Here is a 27,439-nt window from a genome sequence, read left to right on the forward strand (position 1 = left end):
CACTACTTCATTAGATTTAGACACTAAAGGCCAGATTTATTCATGTGTTATGCTAGCACAAAGCGGTTTTGGCATAAAAAAAAACCACTTTGGTTTTGGAAGCTTCAACCAAAAGAAAGCAAATGATACCAAATAATAACAAAACATCTTCCAACTTCTTTCAACATACTATGACTTCTGTGGGAGGAATTTCACAGCGTGTGCACTGGGGTTAAAAGTGAAAATGGCTGAAGAATGAAGAGAATGGAGTCAGGATGGTGCTGACTTTGGACTCTATCCTAATAATAATCAGGCATTAGAAGTCTTTAAACGTACCCATTTTTCATTTCAAGGTTTTTATTTGGTTAGATAATTTGAAGATGCTGTTTGCTTTTATTCTGATAAATACTTATGCTAATTAAATTTAAAAAACACGTTTTCTAACTCACTTATTTCAGGACCATGGACAGTGCATTAGGTTTTCACCGTAATCAAATAAGCTTTTTTTAGTGGTGGACCGACACAAATTCAGCTGTGTATCACAATTTGTGATATATAGATCAACACACACACACACACACACACACACACACTCTTTTCTATTTAAAAAAATCCAGCATAGAAAGTCTTGTCATTTAGTAAATCTGGCCCTTAGTGGGCAGGTAGCTTCCCTTGTGTTCTCACTTATGTTGCAATCTCCCTGTGCCTGACTTGTTGGACTGTTCTAGGATTTTTGCCTTTGCAGATTTGTTTGCTCCACTCTCTCATCACCTGGTAATAATATTGGCTTGTTTTTCAAAAAAGAATTTGCATTCTTTTAATCTGCCTCCCGGTGTCCTGCGTTTGGGACATCTCGCTGTGGCAACTGTTACATAACAAAGAAAAGTTGAGTCATTATATCAAGCTTGGTTTAACCTTTAAATACAGATTCAAACTCAAATTTCAGTATTTTTTTATATTGTTGGGATGATGTATTATCTTTCTTATGTTGTTACACTTCTTCTGTCTGCATGAAGCTTTCCATTATTTCCTAACCAGGCCATCAGATACTTATATAGCAAATGTCTTGTAGTTGAGCTCAACAAATAAACAACTAAACAAAGATTGAAGTGTATGACTGCCTGCTGCTCCTTATTCATGCATTCATGGTGCTCAGTGTACCAGTGACCTTTACCCACGTGCTGGCAGCAACAGATCACTCCAATCACAAGACATTTATTTGTAAAATAGTAATATAACATACAGTAACTACATTACAGCTACTATTTGAGGAGTAAAGTCCCTTGCTTGATTAAAGCTGCATGTAGATGTTTAATCATGCACAGCACTGGGCTCAGCTCGGTTAATGCAGGAGACAGAAGAAAAGTGATTGAGCGGTCTGCAACTTTGAGAGATAACGGTATGAAAATTACTTTGAGTTCACAACTTCAAAGGATAAGAATGTGACGCTAAAGTGGAAAGAGCTTGTGTATCTTGTGTCAAGGTTCCTACCCTGTCCTTGACTCCTCTTTTGTTTTTCTTTTGTGTTTTAAAGTGTTTTTCTTTTTTTTTCCTTCACTGCTTTCCTGTCTTAGTGTTACTGTATGTGTTTTGTTTCCCTCTGAAATTTGTTTCCTGTTTTATTTTTTTAATTACTTGTGGGCTTTTTTCAGCTGATGTGCCTGTCTGTTTCTAGCTTCCGCCTCTCTGCTGTTTACCGTCTGATACTGCTGGCTTGGGTTCTGATTTCTGTCTGCTTGGTCCTGCAGTCGGATACTATTTTGAACCCAAACCTAATCCTGTGTCTTTAGTTCATCCTATGCGGTGCATCGGGTAGCTTTCCATCATTAAACAGCTAATCAGGATATGTTATTATGCTTTTTAAATCAAGAAATAAAAAAGATGATAATTCTGATGAAACCCCCCCCAAAACATAGGGTCAGAGTTAGAGTTTAAGATTAGGGTTGCGGTCACCAGTCATGACGTGGACATGACCAACCCTGCTTTTCCCATTGCAAAGCGCTGTGTATCTGCATGTGTGAATATATAAAGTATAACACTACATTAGAAAAGAGTAATTATGACTTATTGAATAAACAGCCCCAACACAGTCGATAGCTCGAACGGTGCAGGAAAATAGACTTTTTTTTTTCCTTGCACAGTGTTTTCAGCCCTGAAATGCTAATTTAGATGGAGGCAAAATTTCAAATGGGTACACTATCTCGGCTGACTGATGTTTCCCAAGTTTGTCTCAAAGGCCATTTTGTTTTTGTGTCTAAATAAGCAGAAGTTTATTTCCCTGCAGAGATAGCTTTACCAGCCTGCGTACACTGTACAGAAAACAAATGCTACCAGCTGGAACGTTCTTTCGTTTGAACACACCGGGTAAATATGCTATCTGAATTGCAATAAGGAAAAGTGTCAAGGCTTATTAATGAGTGCTCTTTTATGCTTTGAAGATGTGATCATTTGTATGCACACGTTTTACTTCTTTGAAACTGACTGAATAGAAGGGAAGGGGGGAAGTATCATGCAGGTGCTGATGGTGATTGGTGATGGGCTGGATTGAGCCTCAAGGGGCTGATTGCTCCCCAGGCTAGCCTATTGCATCGACTGAGAGCACACTAAAGAGAGACCGTGGATAGGCCTGTCAGTGCCAACCAGAAGAATTCTTTGTCGTCAGACTGCTGCAGTTTATAATCAATGGGTGGCAAGTCACTCAAAAATAACATGCAGTTTTCATACTTTTATAATTATCAAGCCGACTTTGTGAAACTCCATGACAAGCACAGACTGGTACAAACGTTAAAAACAGACAATAATATAACAATAAAGCAACAGTATAACACAACACCAGGCAGTTTATTATAGTTTGACTGAAGAGTTAAAAATAAAAATGTGGCTTAACCTTCCAACGCCATCTTATTTGATACATGAGTTTTTTAGACCTAACAGTATTTTACTTTTTTGTAGTCTTTGGTTTCCTTTGTTTTAGTCTGTTTTTGTTAATATTACTAAATTGTTAATTTTCCTGGTCATGTATTATGTCTCATTAAAGCCTCCCTGGGCTCCCTGTGTTCTGTCAACTTTGTATGTTTTTGGCCTGGACTAACAAGTCACTTCCTGTTTTATTTTGACAATCACTTGTCTTGTGTGTGTCATGTTCAATTTTGCTTCCACTGTCTCGTCAGTTAGATTTTGTTTAGCTATGTTCCCAGGTGTGTCCACTCTGCCTTTCTGGGTATATATTGTTCATTTCTCCCTGTTTTTAGTCGAGTCCTCCCTCATGGTGTGCAAATCTCCAGCCTTCTGTTTCAGCCTTCAGTCACCTTGTTCCTGTTCAGCAAATTATTGTTTTTGCTTTTTCAGCAGATTATTGTTTGCACCAAAGTAAACAGGGTAAACCTGTTTACTTTGGCTGTTAGTATTTGATGTATTCTTATAGCTTATAAGTATCGCCTATGAACCTGTGTTTGAAGTTAAAGTTGTATTTAATGTTTTAGCATAACAAAGTTTAAAAGGTGGTAAAGTAAATATGTGAGCAGTTTTTAATTATGTTTATATTTAATTATGTTTATAATTCTATCATAATGTCAGACTTGTTCGCATGTTGTTGTTGTTGTTGTGTAACAGTACACCATCCTTTAGAGGCTGCCTCAATAACAATGAATAACAATAATAATCCAGCTCATCGCCTCTCTCTGCAGCCTCCTTGTAGAGGTCTTAACTACATATTGCATGTTGTAGCCTGCATTACACATTATGCAAAACACCTGAGTGCCAAATGACAACTTAAATGTGTTTAGTTGCTCTGCTAGCGTACAAACGCTCAACAACTCCCCCACCGCCTTCAAATGTTTATGTTTTACAGATGTCTCATGATATTTATGTAGCTCAAAGCACAATGGTTTCCAAGTCCTATCTCACAGAGCTGTCACTCTTCTCACTTCTGCTCGTACTATCAAAAGACTTGCAGGTCACAATGGATAAAGCAGAGATAATTAAGTCTCAGTTTGAAGCAACGGATTTACAGTTATCAGATACAGCATTAGGTTGTTGTGTGGGAATCAGTCAGAAAGGCTGATAATCCTTTATTATCCATTACTTACTCTTATTTTAACCTGTGGGCTTCAATCTGTTGCTCCCTGTAAAGTTGTCCTTGGACAGCTCCTCACTGTCAGCTGCCAACACAGCACAAGTTGTGTTGACTGAAATAAGCACCTGCATTGTCATTGGGTCCCTGAAATAACTTGATCTTACGGAGAAGTTATTAGTAGCCTCAGAGTTAAAATGTTGCCATTCAGTATCATCCAAAAAGTACTTGCCATTAAAAATTGAAGTATCTGTAGATTCTTGGTAAAATCTCCATTTAATATACTAATGTAATGCATGTTTCTTTTGTGTATAGATGATATAAATCTTATTGCATGCTTCCTTTCCATAATGACAAATGGCTGAAGGTTGGCTGTGGATCAGGAGGTAGGGAAGGTCATGTGTTAATCAGAAGGGTAGTGGTTTGATCCCTGGCTGCCCCAGGCCACATGCCAAACTATCTTTATGCAGGTTACTGAACCCTGAGAATGTTAGACAGAAAACACTTAAAAGAAGAACAAAGTGTGTGTGAATGAGGTATAAAATGCTTTGAGTGGCTAATTAGAGTAGAAAAGCGCTACATAAGATACGATTAACAACAAAACAATCTTAACTCATAAAAGCTTTACTATGCAAGTGTTTATGTGTGTCACCACTCCATCATTTCCTGTCTATCTCTCCACTGTCAAAAAAGCAAAAAAGGCGAAAAAATCCCAACACCAATCTTTCAAGAAAGAGCAAATGAAAAACGAGAGCCCCATTTTAATGACCTGCTTAAATTTCAAAGGCGTCAGCGAAAGGACCTTCACATCTAATGTGTTTCTGCAGCCTATTAGCATTCTTACAGTCTATTTGTATGCAAACACATGTGTGCTTATACATTCAGGCTAAATACTCACACATACAAACACATAATGGCCACTGATGGATAGATGTCCGGGGACGATGTAATGGTACGATAATTATGCTGTCAGCCTGAGCTGACCAACTGATGACAGTACTGTCCCATCTATGTTGCAGAAATGCTGCAATTAACAAGCAATTTGTCTTGTAGAATGAAGCCAAAAAGATAATTCAAGTGAAATAATAAGCAGGAAGAGAATCTGTACAAATGCTTATTCCATCTGCATTCTGCTGACCTAACTAAAGCTTAACAAACATCCCAAAACACGTAAAGATAAACATTATTTGTCACAGTGTTAAAAACTGATATTACACTACAGAAAATAAAACAAAAAAACAAGTGATTTAAAATCCCTCCTGAAACAGATGTCTGTGGTAAAGACTATGATTCAATTTTCTGTCACTATATTCTTGTTAAAAGACCGACCGCTACACTACTTCCACAGGCAGACCTTGTGTTGGTGAATCATGGATCATTTTATCCATCTTTGTTAGAGAAACAGACCTCAGAGGGTTAAAACTCATTCCACTTGCTTTATATATATTTTATTGTTTTCTCAGCAGGTCTTTGCAATCAGGGAAGGAAAACAAAAAGAAAAACAGGACAGTTCTTTCGTTGAGTTTTTGAACAAACCACCATAAAATAAGCTGCAAGTAAAGTTCTGCTTCACAATTCAACAATGTGGACTATAACATTTACCTCCCATGCTGATTCTTCAGTCTTCAGTGCAGTGGCTAAAGACTAATCCCACTAAAGAGCCTTGAGGTCAAAACACTGCAAAGGTCAGCGCTTGAAAATATCAACGCATATCTCCACATTGATTGGTAAATGGTTGCTTTGGCTTAGTGTGGCTCCAGCACCTAATTTTTCAAGCTGTTTTCAGGTTTGGAAACAGAGGAGGTGAAAGAGCGGCAGAAAGAAAACTGAAAGACAAGGGGAAAAAAGAAACTAAAACAGGCCATAAAGCCAAGTTCACCTAATAAAAGCCCACATTAGATTAGAGATTCCTGCTTTAGGTGCTGGCAGCAAATCAGATAGTTTAAACACCAGGGTTGTTGTACTCTTTTAGCTGTCTCAATAGAGGAGTATAGATCACACTTCTCATTAGTGCACCTGTCATGATGTAATTAGTCCCCTTTCCTGAGTCAAAATTGAATTTCCTCTTTGCTTTCCTGACCTTAGTTCATTGAAGCAATAAAGGCCCATATAGCCCTGAAGCCTGTGGGCTTTGTTTCCCGTTTTGCACCACAGCGTGATTGTCCTCATATCGACCTGCACACAGATCCCAGCCTCACCTGACTCGGTGAACCATGCAAAGAGTACCCACTAATGGAGGGGCATCAATAACAGCAGATACAGACTTACAGACACTAAAAGTGTTTGACCTGCTCTCTCTCATTCACGCTACACAGAAAAGTAGAACACACTGATTTCTCAGAAAGCAAAATCCAGTTTGGGCTGGTCTCACAGATCTTCTTTGTATAAGGCAAAAACCACAGATCTAGTTCTTTGTGCATAAATGTAATCAAACCAGCATCAAATGGTATAAATAAAGTTCATAGATGACTTTTGTGTAATGTAATTATGGCCTAAGTAAGTTTTACAGCTCCATCCCCTTTAAGAGATTACTTGCACATACAAGGAGCTCATTATGCTACCCCTGATCGATACAGTGGTTAGCTCTAACGCCTCGCAGCAAGCAGGTCCTGGGTTTTACTCCTGACTGTGCCTGAGTGGATTCTCTGAGAGTACTCCAGCTTCTTCCCACAGTGCAAAGACACGCATGCTAGGTTAAGTATTGGTTCTAAATAAGTCCTAGGTGTGAATGTGAGCATGACTCTGTCCCTGAGTTAGCCCTGACAACCTGTCAAGGATGGACAGCACCTCGGCTCCAGCCTTCCACTCCCCATCCCACCCCTATAAGCCTGAATTGGACAATCAATTAACAAAATGGATGAATATAAGTCCCATTAGCCATAGTGAAATGAATGGTTTCCACTTTCATTAGCTTTTGTACTACGGTGTTATTCATGTGAAAAGGCACAGCTCCGATATTATCTCACTCTGTAGTTTTGGAGAGCAGAGAAGCCTTTGATTCATTCCATGTGAAACAGCATTAGGCAAATGACCTAAATAGACCTGAGGCAAAGTTGTGGACTATGTGGATAAAATCAGGCTGGCTGGATGGCAACGATGGGGTGGGGTGGTTAGACGAGTGGTCTGATGTGCCAGTCCTCTGCCCTGCTCAGAGTGTGAGGTGGGATCAAGGGTTTGTGTGCCACAGAAACCCAGTGGCTCCGACAAGGTGGAGTTTTCCTCCATGACTAAAGCAAAGAGTCTGTTAAACGGCATGTCACGTCTCCTGATGCCAACATCCCCGTGGAGGTGTTCCGGCAGAGCTGGCCAACAGGGGGAATTAATTCTAGGACATGCACAATGTAAGCCCCATTAATTCACAGCGACTGCCAAAGGCCTACGTGGAATCCCACACAGGGTGCAGTCCTAAAACTGCTTTAAGTCACGTAATCTGAGCAAAGGAAAATCCCCCAGAATAATAAACAAACACACAGGTGGTTGGTAATTTGAGGTCAGAAGGCAAAACAAAGTTTATGTGTTACAAGTCACAAGTACATAGTTACCCCTGAATTCTGTGTCATGACACAAACACGTGTTATTGTTACAGAGCTTTAAGTTTGAGCTTTCAGTGAACATAAATCTAAGCTTCCTATGACTTAACACTATGTTAACCTTTTCCCTAAAGACGTAAGAGGGATGCTTCCCATTAAACTGTAGCAAATATTTCTCTGTTTATTTTTTTAATAAACTCAGTTACTCTACAGTCTTTCCGGATGCTTCCAGCACAAAGTTCCCTTTAACAACAAATTTCTGCTGTTGTGTCTTTCTTTAATGTGTTTTAGAAATTTAAAGCAGGTAAAGATGTAAAAGTGTGACATCTCCAGTGTCCCCAGTGAGATGGAACTCTACAGGGAGCAGCCAAAGAAAAAGAAAAAGATTTTAAAAATTAATACCTACATAACTAAACCAACCCTGCTTCCTGTAAATTAGCCAACTATAGAGATTAAAAGCTGTTTTATTTGGCAGACAGTAAACACGTTAATTTCATCCCTACAGTTAATATGGAGCCAGCATCCAGCAGCTTTTAGAAATGTAGTTTTTTCTGCATAGGAGGTTGTTGTTTGTTTAAACTGGTAATGATGGTAGTTTGGAGAAGGAACCAGGTGATGTCATGAATCTCATGATGTCATATATCTTAGCAGGAATACATTTGGTGGTAATATAAACAGGATATGTGTGGATCTAGGTTATAAAAAGCTGTATAACCCATGTATGGTGCAGCCGTGAGGACTTATTGTCTAGAGCTATATTTCTCTTGTAACTGGATGCAGCTTTCTGCAGGTTTGGGAAAAACAGAGATGTACGTTCCCACAACTAACTACAAAAACAAAGTTCAGCCCACAATTTTGAATTGTCAACAAGTTAGCAACAACCTAAAAGCAAAACGAGGCTAAATTAGAGAGTTAATTCCCCTTAATAGACTGTCTTTTAATTTGTTGACTGAAATTAATTCAGAGAAAAATCTCACTGCCTGCCTCCAGCAAAAGCTCAGCAATAGTGCTCACTGCAACATTCTTATTATCAGTGTAGCGTGTCTGGTTCTTTGTTGAGAAGCAGAGAGAAAATTGCAAGTGAAAGCAAAGAAAACAACACGTTAGCTTTTGCCACAGCAGCATTAGCAGTTTGATGTGGAAATGAGCTGTTTGGCTGCGGTGAACAGTGCGATCCACTCACTTGTTTTGGTGCTTTGAGCCCTGCAGATGTGCATGGTACTGTGCCACTGAGTTGAGTGTGACGCTGCAAACTTCACAGGAGTAGCTTCGCTTCAGACCTGGAATCAAACAGAATACCGCACATTACAAGAACGAATCTGGGAAATGAACACATGCTTTGCTCAAGCGAAATTTTCCAAACATGATTCAGTAATACAATTTTTACTCTGCTGCAACTGGCCAATACGAATCAATCCATCACAGTGAGACAGCATGTCTGCATGAAAACGTTTCCTTTACGCAGACGGGTCTCAGTCCTCTAGCAGATGAGCATTCTTGTGACTTTGCACGCTTGGCTTAACAAACTGGTGTTTACTAAAGAAGACTCCCATAACTGCACTGAAGGAGAAGACTGTTTGTGCAGCAGTTGTAGCTCTAAGATCTTTATAGAAAATCCATAGGCATAGCACCTGAGACCTTGGGATGTCTGATTCATTTGGAATCTACAACATTTAATGAGTTGCCTATTTTTTTTCTAAATAGCGGCAGCAATGCCCTCGGGGTGATAATGGCTGTATTGAATCAGCGCCCTGTTGCAGCAAATTATAAGCACCCTGTGTAATCGCCGTCATGTTGCACTAATCTTATTGTGGTGTGAAAAATGGCCGTCTTGATTTCCTCGCTCTCGCAATTGAGTTAGCTCCTCCATAAATATGCCTCAGAGCAAAAGGCCAAGAGAAAATAAATGCCACCCTGCACTCATTGAATCACATTTCCATATCCTCCTCAATCAAATTTCCTCACTGAATGATCGTTTGTTAAATCGCTGCGGTGAGGAAAGCGCTGCCGAAACTTTGAAAGTCTTCTTGTTTTTCTGCTTTCAGGGTAGCGGAAGGTGAAAATCTGCAGTGAGCTTGTTCTCGGGTGTTGATGTCAGCTGTTTCCCTTCTACCATTTTGATGGAGGGCAATATTCCCCACAGAGAGCGACAAATCCCTCCCTTTCACTTCCCCGCTGATAAGCTGTACAATAACCACTCTGTCAGCTGGTCGCCACCATGACTGAGATTTCAATTTTGTACCATCGTCCCCAGACGCAGTCATGAGTCGACATTAAATTTCTGCAGCAGACGGAGAGGCTCTGCCTTGCAGTGCCCCTTTGACAGCCTGCCTCTCAAACTATTTTTGAAAGGGTGAAAGATTATACTGTGACTTCGGTATCCATCACTGGCAGCCACCTGCGGCTCTTCCCTCATGGCGCTGTGGTGCATGAGCGATGAAGCATCAGAAGCTTGAGGCTTCTGCAGTTCCTCCCCTTCATCAACTTTGCTTCCTACTTTCTGAGCCACTGGAGACTCGTTTGTTTTGGTTAACCTGTCCCTTTGCTGAGAAAAACGGGGGTGTTGGGGGCAGCCGAGGAGTGGTTGCAGCAGAAGAAAAATGTGCTCTGCAGTCTCATTTGTTTGAGTTAACTTAGGAATTTGGTAACTGTTAAATAAAATAACAGGTTGTGGAGCTGATGCATGCAGAGAAAAAACACAGACTGATGTCTTCTGTCTTTATTTGATCTCACCATATAAGAAGTAACTCTGAGAAAGAAGTTGCCAGGAGTTACACTACTAAGCCCAAAAAGGTTAAAAAAAGGATGTAAAAGGCATTTTAGTGGGTGTAATGAGATTCATATCAGCTGCCTATTTAGTTTTAACTTCAGGTCAAATATACAAAAACATAATTAAGCTAAGAGGAGTTCAGCTCTGTTTTTAGTGTAAAAACAACTCATGCAGCATTTTAGCTTTAAAAACAGATGAAATGCATGCTGGTCTGTGAAAGCTATGAAGCTGAGAGATTTTTCTGGTATCGAGTAGTTGGCTTGTCAACAAATACCCACAGATACAAGAAAAATCTTAGTAAAACTTTTTAAAAAGCAATTTATACACAGCACACAACACTACAGATGTAACACGATGCTAGCATCAGTGTCTAAGGTTACTTCTCAAAGGAGAACCCAAGACATTTGCAGATATGCATGGGCCATTGACTGCAACTCCAAGTATTAAAAAAAGGCCTTATATTAAAACTTGTTTTAGCTTGTCCAGTTACTTTCAAGCCTCTATGTATAAAAATGTTTGTGATTCACAAACAGTTAATGCAATATTTTTGTCAATTCCATTGAAATAAAGCTGAGATTTTGTACTTTAATTACATTGTAATTTATTTTAAATCCACTGTCATAGCGTACAGAGACAAAACTACAAAAATAAAAATGAGAAGACAATTTGTCCACAAACGTATAGACTAACCGTACGTGCTTGCACCATCCAAACAGATTCTGAACCTGGGCAAGATCAATTTGTTTTGCAGTGAATCTTTTGCTTTCTCTTAGCTTATTGAGACCTATTGCCTGAAGCTTTGGAAGAGATACTGTTGGCAGTATGACTGATCAGCAGTGCAACATTCTTTGTCGATTGTTTATAAGCAAAGAAAAAGGTGGTACTGGTCCAGGATTCATGCTAAATTAACCAGCAAGCATCTGCCCCACTCAGATCTGGTAACTTTAGCTCATTCTCTCCCTCACTGTAGCATTGAGCCCTGGCTGAAAGAGCATACACTCAATCACTGTTTCTATGAAACCAATTGGATGCTAAGTTGCAACTGTGAGATTTAGTATAATGAATTGCTTTGCAAAACTGACAGAATAAAATCATTATTCAAAAATGTTTTCATCCCACTGAAGCACTGACTGAAAGTTTCTTAAATTGGACGGTTCAAAAATGTGGGGTAAGAAGAGGCGTAATATCTTGAGGAGAACTCGTCCAATCTAGAGTTTTAAATTAGGGTTCAGCATTACGCTTTGTTTCTACATGAAAAGGACTTAGATCAGCTTGGTGTAATTTCCCCGTCTCTGAGCCGGTTGTTAACAGTATAATGGATCTATTTTAGGGTGGGGAATACAAGAGTGGAGAATACAACATACAGCTGAAAGCAACAGCTTGAGAACAGTGACTGCGAGCCTCTGTGGAAAAAGAGCTAAAAAATGAGAGAATGGGGAGACCACATGCTAAATTATATCTTCCAGAGAAGCATCCCTGATTAACAGCTGTGATACTCTGACCCTACACAATTTGTCTGCTGGGTGTTGACAGGCTAGCCTGGGGTCTAAATTTAGTGGTTTCTGGTTGAGAATTGACAACATCAAAATACACTGAGAGGGACCATTAAAATGGCAAAGACAGAGATGGCCCTTACTTGATCTATGAGAACAAAACTGACAACAGGTTGCAGAAACACATTTATGAATGTTTTTTGGTTTCATGGCCAGGTTGAAACAATTCTCATCTTGATCATTCATTACTTTCTAAAGCTCAATTTTCTTTCTTATTTTCAAGCCTACTGTTATTACGAGTTGTATGCAATACTGAACACTAAGGAAGAGGAAAGGACTGTTTGTCTAGGTAGAGAGATCAAGCTAGAAAGGATGTGCAGCAGGTTACGGTGGGTAAGGATAAAGATTTAAATGTACTAAGGAGTACGTTGAGGAGCTGATCAATGTAGAAAATGAGAGAGAGGAGGATGGACAGAGGGAAGTTAGTGAATGGGGAATTGCAAGAGGATTTCTAAGGAGGAAGTCAGGTCAGCTATGAAGATGATGAAGAATGGAAAGGAGTTTGGAGATAGCAGATAGGGCAGTGGACTTTATGACATGACTGTTTAAAACAATATCAGTGAGTGAGAGAAAGGGTGAATAATTGAGAAGAAGTGTGCTGTTACTGATTTTCAAGAACAAATAGAAAGAAGAAAGGATTGTAAAAACTACAGAGGCATAAGGTTCAAGACCCACACCATAAAGCTAGTTAAGAGTGGTTAAGAAGGAAAGTGACAATCAAAGGATTGTTGATGGAGAAGGAACGAGAAGGTGAGAAGGAGTTGCACTGTATCCTTGTGGCTCTAGAGAATGCATATGATGGGGTCAAGAGATGAACTGTGGTACTGCATGAGGTGGTCAGGTGTGGCAGAAAAATATGTGAGGGTGGTGGAAGAGATGCATGAGGACAGGCAGACAGTGGTGAGGTCTGTGGTAGAAGGGACAGATGTTTTTAAGGTAGGGGGTGGAGTTATATTAGGGATCAGCTCTAAGCTGTCACTGTGGAGTATGATAATTGCAGACAACATTGTGATCTTTAGTGAGAGTAAGAAGCAGGTGGAAGAGAATCTGGAGACAGAGGTATGCTCTGGAGAGAAGATGAATTAAAGTCAGTAGAAGCAAGACAGAATATGTATGTGAAGGAGAAGGAGACAAGTGGAAAGGTGGATATGCAAACAATAGAGATAGTGAAGGTAGATACATTTAAACATCTGGGATCAACAGTCCAAAGCAGAGAGAGAGAGAAAGAGAGAAAGAGAGGTTAAAGAGGTGAAGAAGAGAATGCAAGCAGGGTGGAGTGGGTGAAGACAATTATCATAGAGGGATAGCTGCAAGAGTGAATGGGAGGGTTCACAAGATAGTAGTGAAAGCTGCTTGGGTGTATGGTTTGTAGACTGTAGCACTACCAAAAAAGACTAAAGGTTAAGACGGAGGATGTTAAGATTTTCATTGGGATGACCAGGCAAAGGGAAGGCTGAGATGGTTTGGACATGTGCAGAGGAGGGATATATCAAATGGATATATTAAATGGGTGGGATCTCACTTCATACAACTTACCTCATTTACATATATTCAAACTTTTATGCTTAAATGCTTTCTGTCTAACATTGATACACATTTACAGTTGCATCAAAGAGCAACTTGTGGTTAGTATCTTTCCCTATGACGTTTGGCATGCACACTGAAGCAGCCAGAAATCGAACCACCAACCTCCGATTATTATTATTAGCTTTGCATGATTCACAGTCCAAAATAATCCACATTTATCTCATACTGGTCCTGGTAGAGTCCCTCCTTTATTTGTCTGAAACAAGCTGCTTTAGTTCCCTTAACGGCAAATGCCTTCTGATTGGCTGCCCCTCAAAACTAAAGATTTTAAGAGCAAATGGGTGGAGCTGCTACAGTTACAGTCACAGCTGCATAGCTAAGATGACCTTGGAGAGGTAAGCCCTTCTTCTGCCATCATACACACCCAAGCAATGTTCCCTCTAATTTTTCACGTGTCTGAGCGAACACACAAACTCCCTGAGCGATCCCTTGGACCACTGTGAGCGACATCAGACGTGTGCACTGTGATCGCGCCGGCATCTAATCCATCCAAGTTACATGGTTTATTAAAATAATCAAATTACAGCATTTACATTTATGTTAGACTACTTTTAATTAACTGCTTTAGCCCACTTACAATGAAAATGTAAAAAAAAATCTAGTCATTGACCTGTGCAGTATGTTAATATTATTGGAAGTAAAAATAACTTGAACTCCAATTTTGAAAACACAACTTTCTTTCTTTTTTAAAAAAGCTCTGACTTGTATTATGAGTCTGTGGTCTGGGAGAGTCCTATAACTCTGTCTGCCAAATACAGTATATAATGACCAATGCTGGTCAATTAATTATATAGTTACTTCTTCAAAAAAGTAACTCAGTTTGGCAAACAACAAAGATTTTTGCAGCTATTTTTTTTTTTAAATGCAGCCAAGGCGTTTATTTAAAAACATTTCAAACTATTTACAGAACATTCAGCTGTTCTGCATCAAATCTGATGCCACACAAATCATTTGTGCCACTCCAAAAATAATTTCTGTCCACTATGAGATGAAGGAGAACAACAGCCTGATACCTGCAGGCACGACAGCAGGAGATATATCACTCCTGTAACACCTGTAACATTCAGTACTCGCCTCATTGTTCTGACACACACAGCAAAACTACATTACACGCTAACTACACACTAACTACACAAGATTTGCGCTAAACGTCTCAAATCTCTCACATATCAAAACACACCGTCACTCCTAAAACTTCCCCGTTTCTTAACACCTAGATGCCACGTTGCCATATCATTTTTGATTGGTCGACATGGTACTTTTTGGACGAATAGGAAAGGGAGAGGGGTGGAGTTTGTTTTTGCTCCCAGGCGGAGAGCGCCGAGCTTTTTTCTTATAAAACGCCGTTTTACCGTTTATTCCGCAATAAATATAAACAACGATAGTATTCAGGAAGAAAACCAAACATTGCATTTTTTTTTATCACAACTCTGGTTTTACGTGGCCTATCAACACAATTTAAAAACTGGTATAAAGTCCACACTTTTTCCGTCAACTGTTCCGTCTGTCCTGCTCATATCTCCAATGGTTGCACACGTTGTCATTAACGTGGCTTCACTGCACATCAGCCACGGCGCTTTGCTAGCTAAAACACCGGTGTCGGCACATAAGGACGCTGTCATAGCCTGTCAACCACGTTGATTAGCTGCGTATATACGAATGTAAATCGCATTATTGGCTGGACTATAGGATAAGGTGGCATCGTTCTAATACGATATGGGAGCAGCCAGTCACTCACTGACTAACACTGCAAAACAGAATTGTTAAAGTATTCATTTTAATTTCAATTCAGGTAAAAGAGACCGTGCCAGCAGTGCGCAATTGCGCACGTGCGCAGCTTAGAGAGAACATTGCACCCAAGAGTAGAAAAATGGCAAAGAACTGAGCTCTGTTGGCTCAGAGCGAACACTTCTGTATACACTGACCAGCAGTAATAGAACAAACAATAAAAACAATCATATTAGGTCCTCTTTAATGAAATAATTACTTACTGTACTGCTTTACTAAGCACTACCTCTTTAATGAAAGAATGTAAATGTTATATTATCACCTACATTTAATATTAACTGTGTTTTAAAGTCACTCTTAGATTTTTCTACAAACTGAGTCTCCAACTGTGCTTAGAAAGAACAATACATCACTGCCCAGAGTACACAGTGGAGCACTCTAGGATTAATCACGTTCTCTTAGCACAGAATTACTCATACTAAGCTCCATAAACTTTTCTCGTACCTGCTCATCAGTGTGCCATAGAAATATTAAAATGAGGATGATGGTTCCGACCACGTACCTGTCAAACATCAGTGTGATTTCTTAGCTTTGACACACAGCCAGACTGTGTGACAGTTAGGTAATAACATGCTTTGGGAGAGTGGCCACTTCACTAGCTGCCATTTTATTCTGAAAAAAAAGATGTAGGTGACTGAAAAGCTAGGAGAGGGATTGAAATGAGGTGGGGTGGGGGGGTTCAAATGTTTCCATGCAGACTTAAGAGCAGCTTATTTTCACAGCCAATAAGGTTTGGAAGAGATGACATCACTCGGTGTTAAAGATGTAGCATCTGAAAAAGATGGTCTGCAACAAAAAAAGATAAAAACAGGTAAATTTGAATATTTCTGCAGTCTTTCTTCGTTTTGTTGTCAGAGACAGATTTACTTTCCACTTCTCTTTCAACTGCTCTCAACACAAACACAGTCTGCTTCTCTCCACGTGAACAGCTTTCTCCCCCACACTTCAGAGAAGCAGCCACAATATAAAAAGCACTTAGTGAATATGGGCTGCTCCGCCTGAAATCATCTTTAGGGCCGGTTCAAACAAGATACTCAGCAGAGGCAGAGCAGACGCGAGGACTGTTCTTCAGAGACATGGTAAGTGATAGGAGTGCAAACACCAGCTGTGGCACAGCATAGACTTTAAGTGAGTTCTGCTGTCTTCCTGCTACTATTATTCATCTTCTCACGCTGTCAGCTACACTCAAAAAAAGAAAAAACATTGTGATTCATGCTACATAAAAGGGTGAGCAAACAGTTTATTTATATAAAAATGACAATTAAAGTTTGCCATTTTTACTTAAAGAGTTCTCATTTTTTCATGTATAACGAAAAATGGTTGAAGCATCCCATTTCAAAAGCATTGAGATCCTTTGTAGTGGCACTCGCAGCTGAGTCGTGGTGCATCGTTTATACTGTAAATGAGAGCTTTGAGTCCTTTGTGGTGACAGGAGAAACTTTAGGAAGGACAACCATCGGTCAAGCACTCTACTAAAGGGCTTTATGGTAAAGTGGGTGGATGGAAGCTACTTTTTACTAAAAGGTACATGACAGCCTTTTAGAAAAAGGTAAATGTTCTGATGGACTCTTAAACCATGAGAAGCAAAGGCAGCTGGTCAGGTAAAACAAAGATTAGAGTATTTGGTCAGCTATGTGTGTGGTGAATATCAGGCACTGATAATAACCCCAAATAATACATCCTTGGAAATGATGTTGAAACAAACACTTTATCTTGTGTCCTTATCAATTAGCAGGACTGACTTACATACAGGGATTCTCCTGGACTAAAAGGGACATATGATGGGCGACCAAACATGTAAGCATATTCAGCCCAGGAAATTGGCTCTGGATAAAAAGACAGAAGTTTATTAGTGTAAACGATGAATAAGCACAGTGTTGAGTACATTCATTCATCATTTAAAACTATTTTACCTCCTAATTTGATGCCAGTTCCCCTCTTTCTCTGTATGTCAGTCACTCGTTGATACTCACACACACACACACACACACTACATTCCAACTTCTGTGTAAACTTCAGCTTTCAACAGTTCTGAACTCCGGCTTTCAGCTCAATGATTTGGTGTATTTTAGCTTATTAAACATTGTTTTCAACAAAGATTCAGCAATTATTAAGATTCAACTCAAATCACTCAGCTAGCAGCGCTCACACTCTGAAGTTTACTTAAGTATCATTTTACTTATTTAAAAAACTGTGAGACTGGAGAATAATAGATCTGATGTTTTGTAAGAGTACTGCCATAACGTTGTACAGCACGACTCTTTGAGGACTGCTAAACCTCCATTGCCAAAAATGGAGCTGATTATGATGGGACTTATGAGGACTCTGGCTATGAACGAGAGTCACTTACCACCCATTGTTCACTTCCACAAAGATAAAAATAAAGTTGAAGTTTTGCTTGTTGATGCACAGGAAAAAATCCAACAGGCATTGGGGAAATATGGGACAAAGGGACAAACTAGATTAAATATAGCAGCCGCCCAGAAAACAGATCTGGGTTACACAAGAAGAGGGAGCTCACCAAATTTAAATCACGAAGATTTTTTAAAAACATTTTTATTACATTTTTTTAGTCCCAAAACATTTTGATTGAACAAATAATGAGAAGAATTACTGCATATGCAGTACTGATAGGACAAATTCACCATTCATCTCATATGAAAGCTGAAAACCTACTGAGATGGAAGTCACAGATCACAGTGGTGCAGTAGCTCATCTGTTTTTTTTTTTAGCTCCTATACATCGTCCTTCACCAATCAGTTACATTCCTGGTCATCTCTATCTCACTTTCAATAGATAAAAATGCAAAAACGCAGAACCCAGGTAACCATCTTTGGAATGGCTGATCCCAAAGGAAATATTAAATCACCACCTAATGTTGTTTTCCTGCACACTTGTCTACTTTGCATTATTACATTTATAATATTTTTTCTCTCTGACATGGCATAAGATGATTACAAACTCTGTCTTATGTCTGCTGGTGTTGGAAATCACATTAGCTAAAGTACATCGCCCAAATGGGCATGATAAATAAAGGAAAATGACAGCAAGTAGGCAGTGTTTACAGCTCGAGACGATGATGGCAAATGGTTCTAAATTAGATCAAACTTGTATAACGCCACTTCAATGCAAAGGTGATGCTTATCTCATATAACAGAGCTTTACCACTTACCGTGACTTCTACCTTTGCTGATGCTCACATCTCTGTGACAGCAGGTGTCTTATGAGTACTATAAAAAGCATTTGGCAGGCACTTAGATAGTTACATGAACTGCTGGCTGGTGGTCAGCTGAACCAAGCTGTTTGCTGTGTCTCTCTTCACATTGTCTGGTTGTCAGTCACTAAACCTGGGATGCAGCTCATGTTTCGTTTAGCCACTCTATGAACACTGAATATGGGACAACAAAGGAGTCTATAGCATGTGTGTTATTTCAGTCTCTCTCATGAAGCCCATTATGTGCCAGGACAACACAGTAAATCATGTCAAAATAAGCTTTTCATATTGCTTTATTTCAAGTTACTTCAGTAACTGACAGCATTACACTGCACGATAAATAAGTCTTAAATAAAGTCTTAAATAGAGCCTCTTGTGAGTTTAACAATACATGTTGAGAAAATCTAGGAAGGCCAGAGCAGCAGTGAAGTGTTCAGCACTGTTGCCCCACAGGAAGAAGGTTCCAGATTTGTACCACCTGCATGGTTTTTCTCTTCAGCTTAAAATCCAAACACATGCATGTTAGGTTAACTGGTGATTCTAGACTAGCCTTGGATGTGAGCTACATAAAGTGCTTGTAGTGTGTAGAATAAAGTGTTGTATGGTTATGCTGACCTGAAGTCTAATGTACTGTGAGAGGTCACATTATATTACAAATGAAAATGAGTTCAGTGCAGCAGTGCATTCATTCAGATTTTAAAGCAAAAAAAAAAAAAAAAGTAAAAGAGATCATAAAAGCAGTCGTTTGTTGATTTGATGTGTTCTGATGTAAAAGTTATAAAAAAAAGAGGCATTTTTGAAAGATTTTATTTTTTTAGTTTATCAAATATATATTTACACTGAAACATTTAAATAGACTGACGGCCTGCCCTCAGGATACCCCGCCTCTCACCTTATGACAGCTGCTTTCCTGAAACTGTGGTTTGGATAACCAGCCCAGAACATGTCCACACAGTTCCACACAGTTACAGGCACAGCATGGGAACACACCTGAGCAGCGGTGCTGGAATGGGGATCATAAGAAAGTTCACCACCAATACAAGTTTAGCTATTTCTGAGATAAAATCCAAAACATCGTTATTGTAATAAAAAAAACAAGACGAAAACAAACTTGGAAAAAAAGATAATCTGTTTTAAACCTGCTGCAGCGATAACCGGGCAGAAGTACTTACACAATCTGTTCCCATTAGTGTCTTAATGGACTATCAAGCTCAAATTCATTTTCCATCCCATTTACATTTATGCAAACATTACAGTCCTCACAGTTACATCACCATCTCAGTACTACTCCCTGTTAGCTTTGAACAAAATGAGCACCAGACAAAAGACTAGGGGATCAAGACGACTATTGGAGTGCAAAGATGGAGTTTTACCAAAACAACTTAAATCAAGTGAGCCAAAGAGGACAGGTGAGCAGGGACCTCGGTTTTACACTATGCTCATGTGGTTAACCTACACTCTTTTGTATGTACATCACTTATAAAACAAAGTCTTTTATCATGAGGTTAGACATATCTGGAGGGTCTCTACACTTGAGCTAAAAGTGCTAATGGCCTGTCCATCTTATGTCTTTGCCATCAGCTTTTCAGTGCTGCACAGCTCTGTACACACAACAACAACAACAACAAACAAGACCACTGGATGATGCCGCCTCCCATTTTATTAGAGCTTTTGAATATTTCATCACAGGACAATCTTCAGAGTCAGACTGCACATTTTCTTAGCAGGTTGAGAAGTACACAAGGTCAGGTAGAGGGGAGGAAAAAAGGGGGGAGGGTGAAAAAAGGGGGGAAAGATGAAAGGATAAAATGCAGAGAGGAAGCAGAAAGAAGCAGCAGCATCCCGACCGCCTGCAAGGCCTGCTGCGGTCCCATTCTCCTCTCCGTGGGCTCACACTGCTGGTTTTGCCTGATAGGACAATTTGCCACTTCATTACTAATTGATAATCGCCAGAGAGTAATGCTCATTAGTCCAAGTGCTGAATAGTACAGCTAGCGTGCTGACGTTTTCTGTCGCTCCATAATGACTCTGTTGAAGCCGGCAAATTCATCTCCTCTTAATGCAGTATAAAAACAGGCACTGTGCAGAACAGATGAAGGTAAAGATATAAAGGGATTAAACTGTTTTTCATTTTTACATGCAAATCTCTAATGAATTATTCATTGAGATCAACACTTGTTATAAGAGGATTGTAGAAGCTGTGCATTCTTTGATTCATTTGCAAAGCACTGAACCCGTTAACAAACTACGTCTTCATTTGGGAATGATTCCTTTTCAATCGCTTTAGAAACCTTAGTTATACTTTTCAAACACCAGTGATGCAAAACTTTGGACTGAAACATTGTTTCAAAAATGGCCAGTAACCAATGCTGACACTTTATTCCACACCCCATGTAAAGTAAGCAAAGAAACCTTGCAACAAAAAATATCTCTCCTTCCAACTCTTCATTGCAATATTTTCCCAGCACAAGATTATTGGTTCATTTCAATTCGATTCATTTCAATTCAATTTTATTTATATAAATGACAAATCACAACAAGTCATCTCAAAGTGCTTAATGAAGTGTATAAAGTAAAGAACCTATGATAATAGAGAGAAAACCCCAACAACAAAACAGCAAGTGACCTTCAGTAGAAAAATGCTCAGAAATGGGCAACTATCAGCCACAACTGGTTAGGGGTGAGAGTAGGGAGATAATACTTCAGCCATCTGACTAGGATGCATGTTGTATACCTCCTAGAAGAGTTGGTTTTGATATTTCCTAATGGAAGGAGACACAGGGACAGAGCCAGGACATGTTTCTTGGGTATGTTGGGACAATCAGAAACCCCCTATGAACAAGCATTTGGCAACAGTGGGAAGGAAAAACTCTCTTCTAACAGGAAGAAACCTCCAACAGACCAGGCTCAAGGAGGGGCAGCAATCCTCCACAAGACTTATGCATATATCAGTTAATAGGCCCAATATAGGCCAATAATGATATCTGGTAACTCTAAAAAGTGCCTTCCATCATATTTTATCCATTAGCTTCTTCCGCCATTATCTGTCAAACTTCAAACAAGTTTTGTCAGAGTTGTGGGGATGTTACATTCTGAGCCTTCATTGAATCTAAGATTCAGCTTTAGTTGGTAAGCAGGTGGCCCCTGTTGTGCCAAAAAGAGTCGCTAACTGTGTTGTCTTCATTGAGGATTTGTGAAAACTAAATAGCTGAAACAATGAGACTGCCTGGTGAGTGACTCGCCACAGGGAAGATAATTTTTTGTCATACAAGCTGGTGGAAAGGAGGAAAACAGTATTACTCACTGTGTCTGGTCAGACAAAGCTCAAACAAACCTTTGTAGAAACATTTAGCTGACACACAAGATGCAGCATTTAACTGTGCAGCATTTAACCTAGCACTGATGCACAAACACAGCCTACATGAACGATTCATTGGAATCATGAAAGTCTACAAATGAGTTAAAGCCATATTACAACAAAAAAATCACACTGAGCTCACTGGCCACACTTTCCGAGCCGTATGTTTGAGGAATTCAGGAGCAGAAATGAAAATGTTGCTAGTTGTTAAGCAGAGTAGCGGAAATATTCTGCTGGAGTTGAGCGGCAGCCAATAGTTCAGGTAACATAACAATGATAGAGGGAAGAGTGGATTTGGCTAAGAATAAGTAAATTCTGGACATAGACTTCAGGCAATTCGTTGAGAAGTGGAACTGAGAAGAAGTTCTACAGGAGGACAACGATTCTCCTTAAAAACTGGCATGAAACAAATGTTCGAATTGACTGCCATGATCTCCTGACTTGAACCTCACCAATTTGTACGAAGGTGTGAAATAATTTCTTTGTATACCAAAAATACTTATTTAGAAAAGAGCTAAAAATGCTAATTTCCAGCCCTTTATTTATTCTGTGTCTCCCCTGTAGAATTAATAAAGTTCACATTTGCCTTATACTAGCTCTTTACGCAGCCTCTCAGTATATTCATAGTCAGAAACCAGTCAGTTTAGCTCATGTCTCCTTAATGCACGGATATACATACTGATATATCCACTCAAGCACTTTATACAGCATGTCTCATTCACCCATTCATACAAGCACTTTATTCAACATCAAAGTGTTTTCTTTCTAAATTTCACACTCCAGTGAACACAATGGGGTAGTATCTTGCCGAAGGATACCGTGGCATGCAGACTGGAGCAGCAATGGATCAAACCACCAGCCTTCTGATAAGTAGATGACCTGCTTTACCCCCTTAGCCACTCTCCCAGCCAGTGGTCACCATTCAATGTGACCTGGTAGAAAATTCTCAAAATAAAGTGTAAACCTACTAATTTTAATATGGCCCAATCTCCCCCAAGCCAAAATGTAACCCACAGAGTACAGAACCACCATCCCCATCAACACACATTATAGCACAATGTCTATGTTAATACTCATTTTATCTCCTTATTGTTCAAAACAATGGTGGATTTATTCTTTGAATCATAAGTGTATTTATGACCCTGTTTATAGGTTTAAATGTGGTAACAGTAACTGAAGTTGCAAACATCTGCAGTCAAACACACCATGTATAATGTTACTGAAACAGACATCGTGGACTCAAAAGCTTGGGCAGCATAACAAAGCTGAACAAAGCAGAACCAACCAGTTTGCCCTCAACTAGCAAAAGTAGCCAATCAGGCTCTGAGTTAAGAGGTCCATGACCAATCAGCTGTGAAGACTTGTTTCTCCCATTTGGTGCAGTCACACTCTTCTGCCCTTTACAACACCTCTGGGCTCCGTGTGCTCTTCTGGCAGCCAGCACTCTGCCAGCTGGAATAATATTGTGTAATTGTTATTGACATATTGTAACTGGGAAATGATAAGCAAGAAAGTTCTCCCCTCCTCCTCTGTAAAATTAACAGCCTGTGACATGCTGGTGGGCTCCATGAAGAGTCAAGCTGACAGCTGAAGTCAAGAGGGTTACTTTTCAGCTCCACAGAGCAGGGCTTATAAATAGTCACAGCTATTAACAAATGTAATGCTGCTCTCTGTTGCTCATCAATATTAAGTTATGCAAGTCACATTTATTACCTGCAGCATTAAACAGGACATTACTTATCCCTACCTAGTTGGATCCCATTTTTGCTTTCATAACTACCAAAAGTCTTTGTGGCACAGATTCAAGAAGGTGCTGAAAAAATTCCTCAGAAAATCTGGTCCATATTGACATGACAGTCAATAATCTCCTGTTTCACTGTATCACAAAGGTGTTCTATTGGATTGAGATCAGTCACCAGATCTTAGTGAAGTCATGTATTTTGCAGTGAAATACACTGAACCCGTTGTCATGTCCAAGAAGCCAGTTTTAGCTTTATGACATGCTGGATTCAGCCATAGGAAGATGAGTTCACTGTGGTGATAAAAGATGGACGTGGGCAGCACCAATGCTTACATAGGCTGTGGTATTTAGATGCTACTCAGCTGGTATTTAGGGGCACAAACCATGACAAGAAAATATGGCCCACAATGCTACATACCCAGCACCAGCAGCCTGAACCTTTGATACAAAGCAGGATGGGTCATTGTTTTCATGCTGTTTACAGCTAATTTTGACCCTACCATCCAAATTTCACAGCAAAACTAAAGATTTCATCAAACTATGCTAAGTTTTCCCAATCTTCCATTCCCTTCGCAGATAGGACTGAAAGCTGGAATTGTTGTTCTGCTGCTGTAGCTCATCTAGTTCAACGTTTGTTAGGGTGTGTGTTCGAAGATGCTCTTCTGCTAAATTTGGTTGTGATTATTTGAGTTAGTCTTGTCTTTCTGATCTGTGGCATCAAAAAGCCATTTTCAGCCAGAGAGCTGCTGATTACTGGATATTTTCTGTCCCCTTAGTCTTGATATGGTTATGCAGGGAAACCCCAGCAGTTTTTGAAATTGTCAGACAGGCTGATCTGGCACCGGCAGCCAAAGTCAGTCCCTGTCTTTGCTATTCAGAGGCTCAGTTTGAACTACATGGCTAAATGTGCTGACTTGCTATCGGCTGATACATAGTTATCTTGTTTGATAATGCAATAGTGCAAATTGTGAAATGACCTTTCACAGTATTGCAACTCTACTATTGCCTTACAATTATTTCATTGTGAATTTCTTATTGTGAGTGGTGGTATGTGGCACCTCAAAAGAAATTAGGATGTGTATATACTGTACAACAAGATTTTTAATGAAACATTTTTTTACCATTAAAAAGGCTGGAAAAATGCACAAACATCGTTTAAAAATGAACTGATGTACTGAAAATATATTTGTATTACCTTTCATCACTCCCATGTCGAGGGTCTTTCCCAGCTGCTCCAGGAGATCTGCTCTGGCAGCGTTCTTCTTGTGCTTTTTGCCATCATAATGTTGCTGAGCCATGCCAGGGTTGTTGAACCAGGCGTTGCATAGCTGGCAGTAGCGGTCTGAGTCACGGCGCTGTCGTGGGGAGGTCATAGGAGATGTTTCTGGGGAGGTCTTAACAGGACTGGGGGATGCCTCTGAAGGTAAAACAACAATGATACAGATGTCTCTTGGTGAGCTAGTGATAGTTTTGTAAACAAAACAAATCTGCTAAGACACTACTACTTTCAAAAAAATCTGCTTTATTGCATTTTACGTAATCTGGGAACCCCTTTGTTTTATACAATGCAAAAAATGTACATATTTGACATGACCACAGTAAGCGACTTGACAAAGACAGAGCCCAGCAGATTTACTGTTGGGTCAATTTTCTCAGCCAGTATTAGCAATTTGCTGATCTATTGGTAATGACATTAAGAATGATTTATAGAGAAGAGAGAAACACCGCTCAGCCATGAGTGTTGATGTTGCATAGCTTGTCCACCAGAGGGCACTTTGCAAGCAAATGTTTGAGCGCCACAAACAAAGTAACCAGCTGATGTGAAGAGAGTCAGACAAGATATAGAAGTAAAAAAGTAACTATACTAGACTTAAATGTGATTAGGCTTCATTTAACAAAAAAAAGGCTAATAAATTGGCATTTCGGGGTTGGTATCAGTTTTAAAAAGGCTATATTGATCAGTCTTCATAGTATCCACCTCCAGTAAAGCATAATCACACTCTGATTTATCTGTCTCCTCTTGCAGATAAACTGCATAAAACTACTACAAATACTTTCTTACACTAAGTCTGTGAAGGTTCTCAGTCATCCAGAGCCATTGGTGGAGAGTCCCAGATTCTAAGCCCTATGGGAGTGTTCACAAGAGGGTCATGGATCCCCTATTGATCCTCTACCTAATCACATGAGCCAAGGTGTGAAAACTGCCTCTGTTCAAAGATGGTCGAACAGAGGCGCTGGTTTACGACAACAACTGTCTGCCATCTATAATCCAGTTTTGAGATCCCTTCCCAGACGCCTTAACGCCCACTGACATCCTGGGCCATCTGACCTCAGGAAATCAAATGATAGGGTGGGCCAGGTTTCACAATGAGCTCACCCGAAACCCTGGCTGATTGTGACCCACACCCATTTTCACACCTTGGCTCATGTGATTAGGTAGAGGATCATCAGGGGGTCCTTTGTCCCTCTTTGGAGGGAAACTCCCACTGGGTTTAAATCTGGGACTCTCCACCATTTGACCTTAGAACTGAAGAAGCTTCTTGGATGAGAGGTGAAACATCTTCAAGCAACTTAAAGAAGTCCAGATGCTTTTCTTTCCAAGCTCCTTAGTAAACCTAATGTATAACTCCTGAAATGTGCTGTGAACATGATGGTGATATAATAACCAAAAATGTGACATTTTTGCAAAGACAAATGTGAGAAACTATAAATACTCGGGAAAAACACTGCCCAGGAAAAAAATAACTTAAAAATGAGCTATATTAGCAACATTTTGTCGGCTTTTTTAAAGCAAAGATTTGTAGCTGGCAGACAGAGCACAATGTGACGGCTCTAATGAGCGCTGATCAGTGGCAACGTAACTGTGGCCGTGCAAGTGTAGCCCTCTGAATAACAAGCTGTTATCTCCATTAGATGCCTAAAGAGGAAAACCTAAATTCTACTTGGCAAATGGAAGAGAAGCCAGCTCTTCTTGGGGCTGCCCACTTGTGCCTTCACGCATGGATGACAGCATTAACCCCCGAACGAGCAACGTGCTGCAATGAGCACTCCCCGACACGAAGAGGCCCTATCAGCTTAATCAGTTTTAACGCTCCACTGCACAGCTCACCCTAAGTCAACATTTAGTTTTGTCCCATTAGCTTCCATTACACCAGTCAACATTTCAAAATAGCAAAGTCCAGTGAAAAACATGGCGGGAGATAGGATGTATGGAGCCTGAAGTGTCAGGACTCACTGTCTGCTGAGCACAGCTGGCCCTCAGTGAGGCCATTTGCATTACACTTTACATTCAGTGCTTGGCTCGTTCTCCCCTCCACAGCAAAAGGATGTTATGTAGGATTTAAATGTTGGACTTTACGGTTATAGAGTGACCCCCACTATAATAGGCCAATGTAAACTGTCAGACTCAATTTAATCCCTGCAGCTGCTTTTGCAAGCAGGTCAGAGGTCAGCAGTATAACAGCAGCCCTGGAGCTGAAAGAAATTTAACGCCTTGCTCAAAGAGAGGGGATTGCATTTCAGCAACCCAAATCCAAAGACTCTACTAGGAAATCTATAGGCAGACTAATGCAGCCTCAGATTAAAGCAGGAAAAAAAAGCTCTAAATATATGAAGAACTAAAAGCGTAATACTCAGATGCAACCCTCCCTAAAAGCACAGCTCTTGGTATCATAACATTCAGGCGATTTCCAGACAAAGTGATGACAGAATGAAAGAAGTTAGAGTGAATCGGAACTCAAAAGAGGTGAAATGTTTACTGTTTGCTGAGATAACAAAGACGTGAGAGAACAGAAAGAAGGTTAATTATTCTCCCAGCACACTTCTGCACTCCAGACTATTCAAAGAA

General features: G+C 39.9%; 1 protein-coding gene across 1 annotated transcript in view; it reads right to left on the bottom strand.

Moving 5' to 3' along the window:
• zmat4a (zinc finger, matrin-type 4a) overlaps positions 1 to 27,439 on the bottom strand; it is a 147,287-nt gene that overhangs the window by 20,186 nt on the left and 99,662 nt on the right. Inside the window, exons 5-6 of the mRNA XM_039620490.1 lie at positions 24,788 to 25,009; positions 8,765 to 8,861 (exon numbers count right to left, since the gene is read on the bottom strand). Coding sequence (XP_039476424.1) covers positions 8,765 to 8,861; positions 24,788 to 25,009 — 319 coding nt within the window. The remainder of the gene's footprint in view (positions 1 to 8,764; positions 8,862 to 24,787; positions 25,010 to 27,439) is intronic.

Source organism: Oreochromis aureus, linkage group 12 (genome assembly GCF_013358895.1).
Source record: "Oreochromis aureus strain Israel breed Guangdong linkage group 12, ZZ_aureus, whole genome shotgun sequence".
Lineage (NCBI taxonomy): Eukaryota > Metazoa > Chordata > Actinopteri > Cichliformes > Cichlidae > Oreochromis > Oreochromis aureus.